At 31.9% G+C, this 19,012-nt stretch overlaps 2 protein-coding genes across 3 annotated transcripts in view; one reads left to right on the top strand and one right to left on the bottom strand.

Moving 5' to 3' along the window:
- The window catches only part of LOC111416632 (Rho guanine nucleotide exchange factor at 64C), a 145,535-nt gene that overhangs the window by 100,430 nt on the left and 26,093 nt on the right, over positions 1–19,012 (top strand). The window lies entirely within an intron of this gene.
- LOC111416638 (integrin beta-nu-like) lies at positions 1,809–18,321 on the bottom strand. Its single transcript, XM_023048703.2, has 8 exons — positions 17,849–18,321; positions 17,495–17,687; positions 11,784–12,403; positions 11,253–11,734; positions 2,828–2,917; positions 2,685–2,768; positions 2,281–2,633; positions 1,809–2,223 (listed from the first exon to the last, which is right to left on the bottom strand). Exons 1-8 carry the CDS (start codon positions 18,002–18,004, stop codon positions 1,871–1,873), a joined length of 2,331 nt encoding a protein of 776 aa, XP_022904471.2. The 5' UTR covers positions 18,005–18,321; the 3' UTR covers positions 1,809–1,870.

The following is a 19,012-nucleotide window of genomic DNA, read 5'->3' as shown; positions in this document are numbered from 1 at the left end:
AGTTTGAAATGTCCTCTAGAAGATGGTGTAACATAACCTATATGTTAATAATGAAACTTGGGAGAAAACGAATCTTGAAAAAATTTTGCATTGAGGTTAGGTTGAAAACCATTTTTATTGATGTCAATTTTAAAAAAATCACTTCTCCTTTATTTCTTTGAGTTAAGAAACGAGTTATATCTTATATGATAGCTTAAAATGTTCTCTTTAAAACGATGTATGATAACTTATTGTGAAGGAAATAATTTGATAGAAAAGAATTTTTTAAAATCGTGTTGTTGAAAAAGTTTGATTGGATGACGTTTTTACGTTGTAAATTTTAAAAAATCACTTCCGGTTTATTTCTGGACGTAAAGAAGTGATTTATATGTTAAATTAAAGTTTGAAATGTCCTCTATAAGATGGTGTAACATATCCCATATGTTAATAATGAAACTTTGAAGAAAAAGAATCTTGAAAAAAATTGTGCATTGAGGTTAGGTTGAAAACCATTTAAATTGATGTCAATTTAAAAAAATCACTTCTCCTTTATTTCTTGGAGTTAAGAAACGAGTTATATCTTGTATGAAGGTTTAAAATGTTCTCTTTAAAACGATGTATGATAATTTATTGTGAAGTAAATAATTTGTTAGAAAAGAATTTTTAAAAATCGTGTTGTTGAAAAAGTTTGATCGGATGACGTTTTTACTAAGTAAATTTTAAAAAATCACTTCCGGTTTATTTTTGGACGTAAAGTAGTGATTTATATATTAAATTAAAGTTTGAAATGTCCTCTATAAGATGGTGTAACATATCCTATATGTTAATAATGAAACTTTGGAGAAAAATAATCTTGAAAAAAATTGTGCATTGAGGTTAGGTTAAAAACCATTTCTATTGATGTCAATTTTTAAATAATCACTTTTCCTTTATTTCGTGGAGTTAAGAAGCGAGTTATATCTTATATGATAGCTTAAAATGTTCTCTTTAAAACGATGTATGATAATTTATTGTGAAGTAAATAATTTGTTAGAAAAGAATTTTTTAAAATCGTGTTGTTGAAAAAGTTTGATTGGATGACGTTTTTACGATGTAAATTTTAAAAAATCACTTCCGGTTTATTTCTGTACGTAAAGAAGTGATTTATATGTTAAATTAAAGTTTGAAATGTCCTCTATAAGATGGTGTAACATATCCTATATGTTAATAATGAAACTTTAGAGAAAAATAATCTTGAAAAAAATTGTGCATTGAGGTTAGGTTAAAAACCATTTAAATTGATGTCAATTTAAAAAAATCACTTCTCCTTTATTTCTTGGAGTTAAGAAACGAGTTATATCTTGTATGAAAGCTTAAAATGTTCTCTTTAAAAATATGTATGATAACTTATTGTGAAGTAAATAATTTGTTAGAAAAGAATTTTTAAAAATCGTGTTGTTGAAAAAGTTTGATTGGATGACGTTTTTACGATGTAAATTTTAAAAAATCACTTCCGGTTTATTTCTGGACGTAAAGAAGTGATTTATATGTTAAATTAAAGTTTGAAATGTCCTCTATAAGATGGTGTAACATAACCTATATGTTAATAATGAAACTTGGGAGAAAACGAATCTTGAAAAAATTTTGCATTGAGGTTAGGTTGAAAACCATTTTTATTGATGTCAATTTTAAAAAAATCACTTCTCCTTTATTTCTTGGAGTTAAGAAACGAGTTATATCTTATATGATAGCTTAAAATGTTCTCTTTAAAACGATGTTCACATACATAAGAAATTAGTTAGGGAAGAATTTTTAAAGCTGGTGTTTCATTTAAATAAGATTACAAATCATATCCTATATCATTATATTTTAGTTTCAATATAAAGCATAGTTTATTTTTAATTAATAACATCTACATATAAGAGTCCTCTTCTAGCTGTCGAAGTGGATTAACGTGTTGTGTTATTGGAGAATGATAAAGTGGATTATCTTCTCGTTTACTTCGAAATAAAAGTACCTCTTTTTCATGTTTGGCAAGTTCCCTTTTATCTTGAATGGAATTTTTAACTTTAACGATGATGATTGTTGCTAACCCCACCGCTAAGATCGCAGAAAAGATTAGAATCCCCGTTGAGGTAGCTGTTAAGGGCCGTGAACAAAGTGCGTTTCGATATTCTAAAATAACATTTTTTGCTTCGTATGCATACGAATATTGTACATCGCAAGTTTCGCCTTTTTCATTAATGTATCTTGCTAGGCATAAATCTGATTAAAAAAAATTGTTAAAAAAGAAATTAATGAAGATGATTTTTTTATTTTTACCTTCGGCTAAATCGTTCTTTTTAGTTTCATATTTAGTCCCATTTCGGATGCAATTATCGACGGTGTTATTAAGAGAAACGCCGATTACGCATTGCTCAAAACTGGAGCAGATCGCATCGCATTCTGGGCAGTATTCGCAGAATTGGCCAGAATGTCCTTCTTGGCATTCGCATTTTCCACAGACGCATTGTCCGGCTCCGTTACACAGTTTATTTTGTCCAGGTGCTAAACACGTGTCGTTCTTCATGTAACACGAACAGTCTGTACCGTTGTAATTTTCGTTACAAACGCATGTTCCCCGGTCGCAAGTTCCGTGTTTTTCGCTCGTACAAATTTCCCCAGTTCTACGATTTCTATTAAAACAATTATTAATTTAATTAGTACATGTTGATTTTTATTTTCACCTTGGACATTGATTGAATTCGCAAAATTGTCCCGTGTAGCGCCTATCACATTGACAACTACATGTAGATAAATCACAATCTCCTCTAAAACAAAAATTAAAAAGGTTGTAATAAAATAAATTGGGTTAAATCAAAATAATTACTTTCCAAAACAAGTTGATGAAGTGTAAGTCTCATTGGAAAATCTGCAAGCGTGTTCTTTCATGCACTCAATACTACAATCACGTCCTGTCCTAAAAATAAAATAAAATAAAAAATAATCTATTGGAAGTTAGCCCCAATTAGATAAGATTTTATCTGTATAGTATTTTGATTATAACAAATCAATTTTTATGAATAATATCTCAATTGAAAGCTTAATTAATTTTTACACTAAAACTTTTTTTTTAAACTTTCGAATTCCATGCTATACCAATAAACAAGATGTAAAATCACGATTTCATCTAATTTTCACATATTCAATTTTTTCTCGATATTTATGCATCTGAGGGCAAAAATGTATAAGACCAATTTTGTTAAGAATAAAGTTTGCTACAACTTTTATACTAAAACTTTTTTTCTAAAACGTTCCGAATCCCGTGCTATACCAACAACAAGATGTAAAACCACGATTTTATTTAATGTTCATCTTTCTGTATTTTGAGGGGATCGGGCTGAATCCAAATCCAGTCTTCTGGAAGCAGTATATAGTCCTCTACAAGCAATATCTAGTCTTCTGCAAGCAGTATCTAATCCTCTGCAAGTAGTATAGTCTTCTGGAGCAGTATATAGTCCTCTACAAGGAATATCTGGTCTTTTACAAGCAATATAGTATGCAACATCGGCGGTTTGAGAATAAATGTCCTCATATAATAAATTTTGTAGCCTTACCAAGATATGCAAGGAACGATTTTGTGTTCTGGTAGCAGTATCCAGTCTTCTGAAAGCAGTATATAATTTTCTAGAAGCAATATCTAGTTTTTTGCAAGCAATATAGTCCTCTGGAAGCAGTATCTAGTCTTCTACAAGCAGTTTATAGCCTTTTTTTTAGGAATATTTAATTTCTGCTAGCAATATCTAGTTTTCTACAAGCAGTTTATAGTCTTCTGGAAGCAATGTCTAGTGTTTTACAACCAGTATAAAGTCTTCGGGAAGCAGTATAGTCTTTTGGAAGCAGTATCTAGTCTTCTACAAGCAGTATCTAATCTTCTGCAAGCTGTATAGTCTTCTGGAGTAGTATATAGTCCTCTGGAAGCAGTATCTAGTCTTCTGGAAGCAATATATAGTCCTCTACAAGCAATATCTAGTCTTTTACAAGCCGTATCTAGTCTTTTACAAGCATTATAGTATGCAGTTCTCGACGGTTTGAGGATAAATGTCCTCATATACTAGATTTTGTGTCCTTATCAAGATATGCCAGGAACGATTTCGCCTCAAATCGCCGAGGTTGCTTGCGGGCGAGGCGCTGGGTTTCATATATTAATACAAAATCGTTAGTTTTCAAGTATTCCACAGCCTCGCCCGCAAGCGACCTCGGCGGAGTGTGGATAAACGATTTCCTATACAAATGTACGTTTTGTTCACTTTCCAAGAAATCAAATAAATGACATCAACTAACATCGTCGAGGTCGCTTGCGGGCGCGGCGCTGTTTTTGATATATCAATACAAAATCGTCAGTTTTGGAAGATTTAGTCTTCTGGAATCAGTATCCAGTCTTCTGGAAGCGGTATATAGTCTTCTAGAAGCAATATCTACTTTCTTGCAAGCAATATAGTCTTCTGGAAGCAGTATCTAGTCTTCTACACGCAGTATTTGGTCTTCTTTTATTAATATTTAGTTTCTGCTAGTAATATCTAGTCTTTTAAAAGCAGTTTATAGTCTTCTGGAAGCAATATCTAGTGCTTTACAACCAGTATATAGCCTTCTGGAAGCAGTTTAATCTTTTAGAAGCAGTATCCAGTCTTTTACAAACAGTATCTAATCTTCTACAAGCAGTATAGTCTTATGGAGCATTATATATTCTTCTACAAGTAGTTTATAGTTTCCTGGAAGCAATATCTAGTGTTTTACAACCAGCTATGCAAATGTTGTATGTTTTGTTCACTTTCCAAGATATCAAATAAATGATATCAATTAACATCGCTAAGGTCAAGATTTAGTCTTCTGGAAGCAGTATACAGTCTTCTGGAAGCAGTATATAGTCTTCTAGAAGCAATATCTAGTTTTTTACAAGCAATATAGTCTTCTGCATGCAGTATCTAGTCTTCTGCAAGCAGTATCTGGTCTTCTTTTAGGAATATTTAGTTTCTGCTACCAATATCTAGTCTTCTACAAGCAGTTTATAGTCTCCTGGAAGCAATATCTAGTATTTTACAACCAGTATATGGTCTTCTGGAAGCAGTATAGTCTTTTGGAAGCAGTATCTAGTCTTCTACCAGCACTATCTAATCTTCTGCAAGCAGTATAGTCTTCTGGAGCAGTATATAGTCTTATGGAGCACTATATAGTCTTCTGGAAGCAGTATATAATCGTCTACAAGCAATATCCTGTCTTTTACAAGCAGTATAGTATGTAACCTCGGCGGTTTGAGGATAAATGTCCTCATATAGTAGATTTTGTATCCTTACCAAAATATGCAAGGAACGATTTCGCCTCAAATCGCCGAGGTCGCTTGCGGGCGAGGCGCTGGGTTTCGTATATTAATACAAAATCGTTAGTTTTTAAGTATTCCGGCGCCTCGCCCGCAAGCGAGCTCGGCGAAGTGAGGATAAATGATTTCCTATGCAAATGTTGTATGTTTTGTTCACTTTTGGAAGCAGTATCCGGTCTTCTGGAAACAGTATATAGTCTTCTAGAAGCGATATCTAGTTTTTTGCAAGCAATATAGTCTTCTGGAAGCAATATCTAGTCTTCTACAAGCAATATCTGGTCTTCTTTTAGGAATATTTAGTTTCTGCTGGCAATATCTAGTCTTCTACAAGCAGTTTATAGTCTTCTGGAAGCAATATCTAGTGTTTTACAAGCAGTTTATAGTCTTCTGGAAGTAATATCTAGTGTTTTACAACCAGTATATAGTTTTCTGGAAGCAGTATCTAGTCTTCTACAAGCAGTATCTAATCTTCTGCAAGCATTATAGTCTTCTGGAGCAGTATATCATCTTATCGAGCCGTATATAGTCATCTGGAAGCAGTTTATAGTCCTCTACAAGCAATATCTAGTCTTTTACAAGCAGTATAGTATGCCACTTCGGCGGTTTTAGGATAAATGTCCTCATATAGTAGATTTTGTATTCTTACCAAGATATGCAAGGAACGATTTCGCCTCATTCAATCGCCGAGGTCGCTTGCGGGCGAGGCGCTGGGTTTCATATATTAATACAAAATCGTTAGTTTTCAAGTATTCCGGCGCCTCGCCCGCAAGCGACCTCGGTGGAGTGAGGATAAACGATTTTCTATGCAAATGTTGTACGTTTTATTCACTTTCCAAGATATCAAATAAATGATATCAAGTGCCATCGCCGAGGTCGCTTGCGGGCGAGGCGCTGTATTTGATATATCAATACAAAATCATCAGTTTTGGAAGATTTAGTCTTCTGGAAGCAGTATATAGTCTTCTACAAGTAGTATCTGGTCTTTTTTTAGGAATATTTAGTTTCTGCTAACTATATCTAGTCTTCTACAAGCAGTTTATAGTCTTCTGGAAGCAATACCTAGTGTTTTACAACCAGTATATAGTCTTCTGGAAGCATTATAGTCTTTTGGAAGCAGTATCTAGTTTTCTACAAGCAGTATCTAATCTTCTGTAAGCAGTATAGTCTTCTGGAGTAGTATATAGTCTTCTGGAAGCAGTATTTAGTCGTCTACAAGCAGTATTTGGTCTTCTTTTAGGAATATTTAGTTTCTGCTAGCAATGTTTAGTCTTCTACAAGCAGTTTATAAGCAATATCTAGTGTTTTACAACCAGTATATAGTCTTCTGGAGCAATATATAGTCTTCTGCAAGCAGTATCTAGTCTTCTGGAAGCAGTATATAGTCTTCTACAAGCAGTATCTGGTATTTTTTTAGGAATATTTAGTTTCTGCTAACTATATCTAGTCTTCTACAAGCAGTTTATAGTCTTCTGGAAGCAATACCTAGTGTTTTACAACCAGTATATAGTCTTCTGGAAGCATTATAGTCTTTTGGAAGCAGTATCTAGTTTTCTACAAGCAGTATCTAATCTTCTGTAAGCAGTATAGTCTTCTGGAGCAGTATATAGTCTTCTGGAAGCAGTATTTAGTCTTCTACAAGCAGTATTTGGTCTTCTTTTAGGAATATTTAGTTTCTGCTAGCAATGTTTAGTCTTCTACAAGCAGTTTATACGCAATATCTAGTGTTTTACAACCAGTATATAGTCTTCTGGAGCAATATATAGTCTTCTGCAAGCAGTATCTAGTCTTCTGGAAGCAGTATATAGTCTTCTACAAGCAGTATCTGGTATTTTTTTAGGAATATTTAGTTTCTGCTAACTATATCTAGTCTTCTACAAGCAGTTTATAGTCTTCTGGAAGCAATACCTAGTGTTTTACAACCAGTATATAGTCTTCTGGAAGCATTATAGTCTTTTGGAAGCAGTATCTAGTTTTCTACAAGCAGTATCTAATCTTCTGTAAGCAGTATAGTCTTCTGGAGCAGTATATAGTCTTCTGGAAGCAGTATTTAGTCTTCTACAAGCAGTATTTGGTCTTCTTTTAGGAATATTTAGTTTCTGCTAGCAATGTTTAGTCTTCTACAAGCAGTTTATACGCAATATCTAGTGTTTTACAACCAGTATATAGTCTTCTGGAGCAATATATAGTCTTCTGCAAGCAGTATCTAGTCTTCTGGAGCAATATATAGTCTTCTGCAAGCAGTATCTAGTCTTCTGGAAGCAGTATATAGTCTTCTACAAGCAGTATCTGGTATTTTTTTAGGAATATTTAGTTTCTGCTAACTATATCTAGTCTTCTACAAGCAGTTTATAGTCTTCTGGAAGCAATACCTAGTGTTTTACAACCAGTATATAGTCTTCTGGAAGCATTATAGTCTTTTGGAAGCAGTATCTAGTTTTCTACAAGCAGTATCTAATCTTCTGTAAGCAGTATAGTCTTCTGGAGCAGTATATAGTCTTCTGGAAGCAGTATTTAGTCTTCTACAAGCAGTATTTGGTCTTCTTTTAGGAATATTTAGTTTCTGCTAGCAATGTTTAGTCTTCTACAAGCAGTTTATACGCAATATCTAGTGTTTTACAACCAGTATATAGTCTTCTGGAGCAATATATAGTCTTCTGCAAGCAGTATCTAGTCTTCTGGGGCAATATATAGTCTTCTGCAAGCAGTATCTAGTCTTCTGGAAGCAGTATATAGTCTTCTACTAGCAGTATCTGGTATTTTTTTAGGAATATTTAGTTTCTGCTAACTATATCTAGTCTTCTACAAGCAGTTTATAGTCTTCTGGAAGCAATACCTAGTGTTTTACAACCAGTATATAGTCTTCTGGAAGCATTATAGTCTTTTGGAAGCAGTATCTAGTTTTCTACAAGCAGTATCTAATCTTCTGTAAGCAGTATAGTCTTCTGGAGCAGTATATAGTCTTCTGGAAGCAGTATTTAGTCTTCTACAAGCAGTATTTGGTCTTCTTTTAGGAATATTTAGTTTCTGCTAGCAATGTTTAGTCTTCTACAAGCAGTTTATAAGCAATATCTAGTGTTTTACAACCAGTATATAGTCTTCTGGAGCAATATATAGTCTTCTGCATTTTCTGCAAGCAGTATCTAGTCTTCTGGAAGCAGTATATAGTCTTCTACAAGCAGTATCTGGTCTTTTTTTAGGAATATTTAGTTTCTGCTAACTATATCTAGTCTTCTACAAGCAGTTTATAGTCTTCTGGAAGCAATATCTAGTATTTTACAACCAGTATATAGTCTTCTGGAAGCATTATAGTCTTTTGGAAGCAGTATCTAGTTTTCTACAAGCAGTATCTAATCTTCTGTAAGCAGTATAGTCTTCTGGAGCAGTATATAGTCTTCTGGAAGCAGTATTTAGTCTTCTACAAGCAGTATTTGGTCTTCTTTTAGGAATATTTAGTTTCTGCTAGCAATGTTTAGTCTTCTACAAGCAGTTTATACGCAATATCTAGTGTTTTACAACCAGTATATAGTCTTCTGGAGCAATATATAGTCTTCTGCAAGCAGTATCTAGTCTTCTGGAAGCAGTATATAGTCTTCTACAAGCAGTATCTGGTATTTTTTTAGGAATATTTAGTTTCTGCTAACTATATCTAGTCTTCTACAAGCAGTTTATAGTCTTCTGGAAGCAATACCTAGTGTTTTACAACCAGTATATAGTCTTCTGGAAGCATTATAGTCTTTTGGAAGCAGTATCTAGTTTTCTACAAGCAGTATCTAATCTTCTGTAAGCAGTATAGTCTTCTGGAGCAGTATATAGTCTTCTGGAAGCAGTATTTAGTCTTCTACAAGCAGTATTTGGTCTTCTTTTAGGAATATTTAGTTTCTGCTAGCAATGTTTAGTCTTCTACAAGCAGTTTATACGCAATATCTAGTGTTTTACAACCAGTATATAGTCTTCTGGAGCAATATATAGTCTTCTGCAAGCAGTATCTAGTCTTCTGGAGCAATATATAGTCTTCTGCAAGCAGTATCTAGTCTTCTGGAAGCAGTATATAGTCTTCTACAAGCAGTATCTGGTATTTTTTTAGGAATATTTAGTTTCTGCTAACTATATCTAGTCTTCTACAAGCAGTTTATAGTCTTCTGGAAGCAATACCTAGTGTTTTACAACCAGTATATAGTCTTCTGGAAGCATTATAGTCTTTTGGAAGCAGTATCTAGTTTTCTACAAGCAGTATCTAATCTTCTGTAAGCAGTATAGTCTTCTGGAGCAGTATATAGTCTTCTGGAAGCAGTATTTAGTCTTCTACAAGCAGTATTTGGTCTTCTTTTAGGAATATTTAGTTTCTGCTAGCAATGTTTAGTCTTCTACAAGCAGTTTATACGCAATATCTAGTGTTTTACAACCAGTATATAGTCTTCTGGAGCAATATATAGTCTTCTGCAAGCAGTATCTAGTCTTCTGGGGCAATATATAGTCTTCTGCAAGCAGTATCTAGTCTTCTGGAAGCAGTATATAGTCTTCTACTAGCAGTATCTGGTATTTTTTTAGGAATATTTAGTTTCTGCTAACTATATCTAGTCTTCTACAAGCAGTTTATAGTCTTCTGGAAGCAATACCTAGTGTTTTACAACCAGTATATAGTCTTCTGGAAGCATTATAGTCTTTTGGAAGCAGTATCTAGTTTTCTACAAGCAGTATCTAATCTTCTGTAAGCAGTATAGTCTTCTGGAGCAGTATATAGTCTTCTGGAAGCAGTATTTAGTCTTCTACAAGCAGTATTTGGTCTTCTTTTAGGAATATTTAGTTTCTGCTAGCAATGTTTAGTCTTCTACAAGCAGTTTATAAGCAATATCTAGTGTTTTACAACCAGTATATAGTCTTCTGGAGCAATATATAGTCTTCTGCATTTTCTGCAAGCAGTATCTAGTCTTCTGGAAGCAGTATATAGTCTTCTACAAGCAGTATCTGGTCTTTTTTTAGGAATATTTAGTTTCTGCTAACTATATCTAGTCTTCTACAAGCAGTTTATAGTCTTCTGGAAGCAATATCTAGTATTTTACAACCAGTATATAGTCTTCTGGAAGCATTATAGTCTTTTGGAAGCAGTATCTAGTTTTCTACAAGCAGTATCTAATCTTCTGTAAGCAGTATAGTCTTCTGGAGCAGTATATAGTCTTCTGGAAGCAGTATTTAGTCTTCTACAAGCAGTATTTGGTCTTCTTTTAGGAATATTTAGTTTCTGCTAGCAATGTTTAGTCTTCTACAAGCAGTTTATAAGCAATATCTAGTGTTTTACAACCAGTATATAGTCTTCTGGAGCAATATATAGTCTTCTGCAAGCAGTATCTAGTCTTCTGGAAGCAGTATATAGTCTTCTACAAGCAGTATCTGGTATTTTTTTAGGAATATTTAGTTTCTGCTAGCAATATCTAGTCTTCTACAAGCAGTTTATAGTCTTCTGGAAGCATTATCTAGTGTTTTGCAACCAGTATATAGTTTTCTGGAGCAGTATCTAATCTTCTGCAAGCAATATAGTCTTTTAGAAACAGCATCTAGTTTTCTGCAAACAGTATTTAATTCACTACAAGCAACATTTAGTCTTTTGTTGGCATTATTTACAGTTCTACCACCAGTATCTAGTCCTTTCCAAAGGAGTTGCGTTCTACAAATAAAAAGTAACACTTAATTAACTTTGGATTTGAATTGTGATTTCAATTGAGTTGAAATTTGAATCGACTATACCGTTTAGGACTTATGACCACCTAAAAAAAAAGATAATTTTTGTATTATTTTAGATTACTTTCACAATAATTTCGCACTTTCGTTTTGACCAAGGATTAAGCTTTCGAATGAGATATTCTTTATCAAAATCTCTTGTTATAATCAAATAATTTTTAATAAAATTTTTTTTCTTTAAATATAATTAATTTAAATTTACCATCCATCTTTACAATTGCAAATTCCACATTTAAACGCACCATGTTTACACGATTGCACCCCCGATTCCATGCAATTACATTCAACTCCGATATAGTTAACATTAATTTTTGTGTATTCAAACAAATTCATTTCTTCGATCACAAAAGTATCTTTAGTTTTATGATTTTCTGGTAGTTTAATAAGCTCTAAGGTGACGTCGAAGATATATTTCTCACCAATTTTAACGTTTTTGCACTGATTGCTTTCTCTTTTCTTTCCCGTTGGTTTGCATGTCGTTTCGAAAGTTATTTTAACGTTATCTGTAACGTTAGCTTCGAATTTAACGGTTTGAACGACTTTTTGGTAACTGTCTTTGATTAGTTTCATGATGTTCGTTGATTTTTCTTCTAATTTGCCGATTGTTGAGACGTCTGGAATTGTGTTGTGAAATTTTTCGTAGTAATTGTAAGCTTCTTTTTTAGCTGCGAATAAAAGATTAACCTAAAAATTTTGTTTGAGTTTAAATTATTATTTATTGATTAAAAATTACCTTTTCTTCTTGTAATTTTTTATGAATCTCCTCCAACGATGGGTAGTCATAAATTAATGAGTTATAAGCTCCATTTTCATCTAACATACACACACCAGGATTTTTTTGAATACTCCCAGATAAAACACCATCCCCTGCAAAATGCATGAATCCTCCAGTTGCAACAACAACGATTTTTCTCGAGAATTTTCTCCAACGCATATAATTTTGGCATGTTATAATTTGCATAATCGCATCAATACCCCCCTCTAAATCATCAACATTAGCTGTAACTTCACTTTCTTTTAATTTTTGAATAAAATCGTTTACGTTTTCAGTGAAATTTAAGGCGTGAATAAAATCGAATCCTTTCGCGCATTGTTGCCTTAACCCCGAGCAAGGATTTTCCATAGATTTTTTATCCATCATAGCAAAAGGCATTGCGACTTTATCGGAATAATATCCGAAACCTATTTTGTATTTATTCGTTAACATTTTTGTCTCACTACCGATTGTAGAACCTAATGATATCATTGCTTCAAGGTCATCTTTCATGCTATAAGTTAAATCCATTAAATAATATAAATCTAAAGGGTAATTTTTGGCTGCTTGGTATTTTAATTTGAAGGTTACTGGTTCGTCTAAAAATAACAAGATTGTATTAAATTAACAAGATTAGTTTGAGATTTTATAAAGGTTCGATTAGATCACTTTAAAATATCAAAATTGTCCATAATAATATTAATCTTATATTAATCTAGTACTAAAATCGAGCATAACTCAAAAACTAAAGATGATGGAGAGGAATTCTTTGAAAATAAATTGTTCATAATGAATCCAAAATTCATAATCCATAACTAGATTTAGTGTAGATATAATCATATTCTAATTAATAAGGAGAAATCGCTAAAATAACACGATTTAATATTTCTTTATTTAAAGTTAATCATAGCTCAATAATTAGTAGCGATAGAGAAAAATATTTTAGACAAAAATTGTTTCTAACGAACCAAAAAGATATAATCCATGACCACATTCAGTGTAGTTATAACCATAATCTAGTTAGAATGTGGAAATAACCAAAATTTTAAAGTTGTCGCTTTTCGTTATTAAAATCGATCATAACTCAAGAACTAAAGATGGTGGAGAAGAGTACTTTGAAGATAAATAGTTCACCATGAAGCAGAAAGACATAATCCATAAACAGATTCAGTGTAGTTATAACCATAATCTAGTTATAAAGTGGAAATCCCCAATATTATAACGTTGCTGCTTTTCGTTAATGAAATCGATCATAACTCAAGAACTAAAGGTGATGTAGAAGAATGCTTTGGAGATAAATAGTTCGCTATGAAGCAAAAAGACATAATCCATAACCAGATTCAGTGTAGTTATAACCATAATCTAGTTAGAACGTGGAAATATCCAAAATGTTAAAGTTGTTGCTTTTCGTTACTGAAATCGATCATAACTGAAGAACTAAAGGTGATGGAGAAGAATGCTTTGGAGATAAATAGTTGATCATGAACCAAAAAGACATAATCCATAACCAGATTCAGTGCAGTTATAGACATAATGTAGTTAGGAAGAGGAAATCTCCATAATGTTAAAGTTGTCGCTTTTCGTTACTGAAATCGATCATAACTCAAGAACTAAAGATGATGGAGAAGGATATTTTAGAAATAAATAGTCTGCAATGAACCAAAAAGACATAATCCATAACCAGATTCAGTGTAGTTATAACCATAATTTAGTTAGAACATGGAAATCTCCAAAATGTTAAAGTTGTCCCTTTTTGTTACTGAAATCGATCATAACTCAAGAACTAAAGATGATGGAGAAGGATACTTTGGAAATAAATAGTTCACAATGAACCAAAAAGACGTAATCCATAACCAGATTCAGTGTAATTATAACCATAATTTAGTTAGAACATGGAAATGTCCAAAATGTTAAAGTTATCGCTTTTTGTTACTGAAATCGATCATAACTCAAGAACTAAAGATGGCGGAGAAGAATACTTTGGAAATAAATAGTTCACCATGAAGCAAAAAGACATAATCCATAACCAGATTAAGTGTAGATATAGCCATAATCTAGTTGGAAAGTGGAAATCCCTAAATTTATAACGTTGGTACTTTTCGTTACTGAAATCGATCATAACTCAAGAACTAAAGATGATGGAGAAGGATACTTTGGAAATAAATAGTTCACAATGAACCAAAAAGACATAATCTATAACCGGATTCAGTGTAGTTATAGACATAATCTAGTTAGGAAGAAAAAATCTTCATAATGTTAATGTTGTCGCTTTTCGCTACTGAAATTGATCATAACTCAAGAACTAAAAATGATGGAGAAGGATACTTTGGAAATAAATAGTTCACAATGAACCAAAAAGACATAATCCATAACCAGATTCAGTGTAGTTATAACCATAATTTAGTTAGAACATGGAAACCTCCAAAATGTTAAAGTTGTCGCTTTTTGTTACTGAAATCGATCATAACTCAAGAACTAAAGATGACGGAGAAGAATACTTTGGAGATAAATAGTTCACCATCAAGCAAAAAGACAATCCATAACCGGATTTAGTGTAGTTATAGACATAATATAGTTAGGAAGAAAAAATCTTCATAATGTTAATGTTGTCGCTTTTCGCTACTGAAATTGATCATAACTCAAGAACTAAAGATGATGAAGATGGATACTTTGGAAATAAATAGTCCACAATGAACCAAAAAGACATAATCCAAACCAGATTCAGTGTAGCTATAACCATAATTAAGTTAGAACGTGGAAATCTCTAAAATGTTAAAGTTGTCGCTTTTTGTTACTAAAATCGATCATAACTCAAGAACTAAAGATGATGGGGAAGAATACTTTGGAAATAAATAGTTCACCATGAAGCAAAGAGACATAATCCATAACCGGATTCAGTGTAGTTATAACCATAATTTAGTTAGAACATGGAATTCTCCAAAATATTAAAGTTGTCGCTTTTCATTACTGAAATCGATCATAACTCAAGAACTAAAGATGATGAAGAAGAATACTTTGGAGATAAATAGTTTATCCTGAAGCAAAAAGACTTAATCCATAACCAGATTCAGTGTAGTTATAGCCATTATCTAGTTAGAACGTGGAAATCTTCAAAATATTAAAGTTGTTGCTTTTCGTTACTGAAATCGATCATAACTCGAGAACTAAAGATGATGGAGAAGGATACTTTGAAAATAAATAGTCCACAATGAACCAAAAAGACATAATCCATAACCAGATACAGTGTAGTTATAGCCATAATTTAGTAGGTATGTGGAAATCCCCAAAACTATAACGTTGCTGCTTTTCATTATTGAAATTGATCATAACTTAAGAACTAAAGATGATGGAGAAGGATACTTTGGAGATAAATAGTTCACCATGAAGCAAAAAGACATAATCCATAACCAGATTCAGTGTAGTTATAACCATAATCTAGTTAGAACGTGGAAATATCCAAAATGTTAAAGTTGTCGCTTTTCATTACTGAAATCGATCATAACTCGAGAACTAAAGATGATGGAGAAGGATACTTTGAAAATAAATAGTCCACAATGAACCAAAAAGACATAATCCATAACCAGATTTAATGTCGCTATAGACATCTAATTAAAAAGTGAAAATCTCCAAAACTTCAAAGTTGATGATTTTCGATACAAAATTAGATTATAAATCAAAAACTAAAGACGGCGGAAAAAAATACCATCAAATAGCGTTCTTTTAAAGTTAACGTAACGGTAATCAAGCTTTATAAAAATCGTGATTAAGGTAAAACCTCTCAGGGACCTTGATTAAGATTAAACCCATTTTTCACCTAATATTACCAAAATGCTGAGTTTTAAGATTACTATTTCACTAACTATTGAATAACTTATTGACAAAAAGAAGATTAACGATGCTTGATTAAAGTTAACGAGTTTAATCGACGTTAAGCATCGATTAATGAACTAAACCAATCTTGCTAATTATATTAACCTTATGATTAACATCCATTCGCTTAAAATCATGGTTTGACAACATTAATAGAATGTGACGTAATGTTGCGATTGGCTAACAGTGACTTGAAGTTAACGTAACGCTAATTAAGTTTTATAAAACAGTTTCATATTTAGAGTGATCAAAGTTTTGTAACACTCATTTTTGATTTATAGTGACCCAAATCAAGCTTAACTCTCCATTAACGTTACGTTAAATGTCGATTAGGGCTTGATTAATCTATCGTTAAATTTTATTAAATTTTTGATGAAACATGTTATGTTAAAGTTCATTAATCCTATAAGTTTGTTTTTAATTAACTTATTAAAGTTAACGTTACGATAATCGATCGTTATAAAACTAAATCGATGTTAACGTTACATTAATTGTTAACAAAGATTCGATTTAAGTTTTATAATACACTAGTTTGATTTATTGTGATACGCTCGATTAACATCAAGTTAAGTATCAATGAGCTTAAAATCATCTTTTGACACTATCAATTTTTGATTAAATATGTTAATAATGTTGAGTTAACAATCGGTTAAGTTTGCTTTTAAAATTTTTGTATCGATTAGCGTTTGCTTAAAGCTAACCTGATGCTAATCGACTTTTATAAAAATCGTGCTACATGATCATCATGATATCTATAGTGCAGTGGTTTATTATTTATAAGCTCTAAACCGATTAAACATCCAAATTGTTGATTTTCTAAAATTAACTCAATCATAACTCATAAACTAAAAGCGATGGGAAAATATTTTTTATACATAAAACCTTAGTAATGGACCATAGAGACTAGATCCATAAAAAGATTGAACCCAATTATTACCATTTTTTATTTATAAGCTCTAAACCGATTAAACATCCAAATTGTTGATTTTGGAAAATTAACTTAATTATAACTCAAAAACTAAGCAAAGCGATGGGGAAATGCTTTTTATACATAAAACCTTAGTAATGGACCATAAAGACTAGATCCATAAAAAGATTGAACCCAATTATTACCATTTATTATTCATAAGCTCTAAATCGATTAACATCATAATTGTTGATTTTCGAAAATTATCTCAATCATAACTCATAAATTAAAAGCGATGGGGAAATATTTTTTATACATAAAACCTTAGTAATGGACCATAAAGACTAGATCCATAAAAAGATTGGACCCAATTATTACCATTTATTATTTATAAATAACATAATCCACTGCTATAGTGGAACGATGAATTAAGATTTTATAAAATTCATTTTTGATTCATTCGAATATTAACTAAGAGTTAACTCTCGATTAACGTCAAAATGAGTTGATTAGCATTCGATTTATTTTTTATGAAATACATTTAGATGAAATGTTACGTAAAAAGGTCGAAAACAACGAATTAAGTTTACTTATAACTTTACATAATGCTAAATCAGACATAACGTTGGCTTAACGCTATGCTAATCGTTGATTAGCTTACTTAATTAACTTATTGAAGTGTTAACGTTTTAAATTAATTGCTAAAAAAGGATTCGATTTAAGTTTAATCCAATTTTGATTTGTTGTGAACTCAATTTAAGTTAACGCTTGATTAACGTTGTGTTAAGTGTCAATTAGGGTTCTTTTCTCTGCTACATATTATTTTAATACTATGATTAGTTAAAATGGGTTAATTACTTGGTTATTGTGATATTAATCGAACTTTATAAAACCGTTTTTTTTTTTAATTTACGTAATCTTAGTGATATATCTATTTCTTGCAGATCAATTTGTACTGCGGGGTTTCCTAATACTTCATCTGCGTTAGAAAATGGTTTTCGCATCTCCGATATTATCATCGAGTTTCCCGCGTCGAATATAAACTTGCTTGAACAATTTAATTGTTTTAAATTTTCGTTTGTGTCGCATCTCACTTTTTCAAAGTTCTGAAACAATACTTTCTAAAATAACCTAATTTTTTTAAAATCTTTCAGCGTAATTAAGAAGATTATGATATTATCTCACCGCATTGTTAAGTTTAGTAAAAATGAAGGTAAAGTAAAGCTGGTGTAATAGCGATACGAGGAAAATAGGTCATTTTACTTACCATATCTGAACACCAGCTGCAGCATGGATGGGTTCGTATGCAATGTTCGCAATTCGGATGTTGTGTTTCTCTGCAAACTTCAACATTGTCACAATTTAATGATAATGAATAATTTATTAAGAGAATTATAAACGCGAGAGACGCAACGAACGCCATGATTTGGGATCGATTTCTCTTATCTAAGGTAAACACAGATAAAAAAATTACAGCTTTGAAAGAAAGTAAAAGATCTAAAGGAAAAGTAGGAACGATAAATATTAATTTAAAAATATAAATTAAGATATTAATGTAATATGTTCACCCGGAAGTTTCTATTCACCACAATAACAATGAAATATGCATATTATTCATTTCCTTGACCCGGTCTACTACTTGGATTGATTGACCTTTAAAGATGATGGTATACAATTCTTGTAAATGCCAGAGTAATTGTAAGGCACGTCTGTCACGACAGGATTAACTATTAACTATGGTAAAAGCAAATAACATTCTATAAACAAATAAAATCGAGGTACAAATTTAAAATAACGCAATCTTACGAATCTAATCTAACTGTGTTTAAAAGCTTAGATCTTATTAAGATAAGATTTAGAGCAGTAAATGAAAAAAAATTAGAAACGTAACTAATAAAAGTTAAAAAGTTTTCTTTCGAATCAGATTTCAAACCAATTTTATTTTTCTTTTTTATCGAGTTAAATTTATGAGTTTAATGTCCCAATTTCATCGTGAAAGATTCACGGCGAGAAAGTGATCGAAACTCTGTCAAGCTCCCGCTGCTGACAGAAAGGCGAAAGTATAAGGAGCTGGTACATACGGAGAATTTTCGGTTTTCAGGCGCCCATCTAGATTCACTTTCTTATTTGAGCAGGTGCGCCGACCCCCGCAGGAAAATCTCTAATTCACTGCCAATGTCGTCTTGGTATGGCTTCTCTTGTAAGAGAGACGACCGGCACACTTACCCACATCAACCCATAAAAGTTGAAAATTAAATTTCTCTAGTTTCAACTTCTACCTAAGGAAAAGAAAATTTTTTCATTTTTATATTAAAACGCGTCATATTTTGAAAATATTTGATTATGTTATCAAAAAGATGTCATGTTTAATTAAATTTCTAAGAAATTTTCTTGTTTAATTATAAATATTGGCTGATTCATTATTTGTTTT

The sequence above is a fragment of the Onthophagus taurus genome, chromosome 1, assembly GCF_036711975.1.
Source record: "Onthophagus taurus isolate NC chromosome 1, IU_Otau_3.0, whole genome shotgun sequence".
Taxonomy (NCBI): domain Eukaryota; kingdom Metazoa; phylum Arthropoda; class Insecta; order Coleoptera; family Scarabaeidae; genus Onthophagus; species Onthophagus taurus.
The sequence above is the reverse complement of the archived record's forward strand: the minus strand, read 5'-3'. Positions and strand labels throughout refer to the sequence as shown.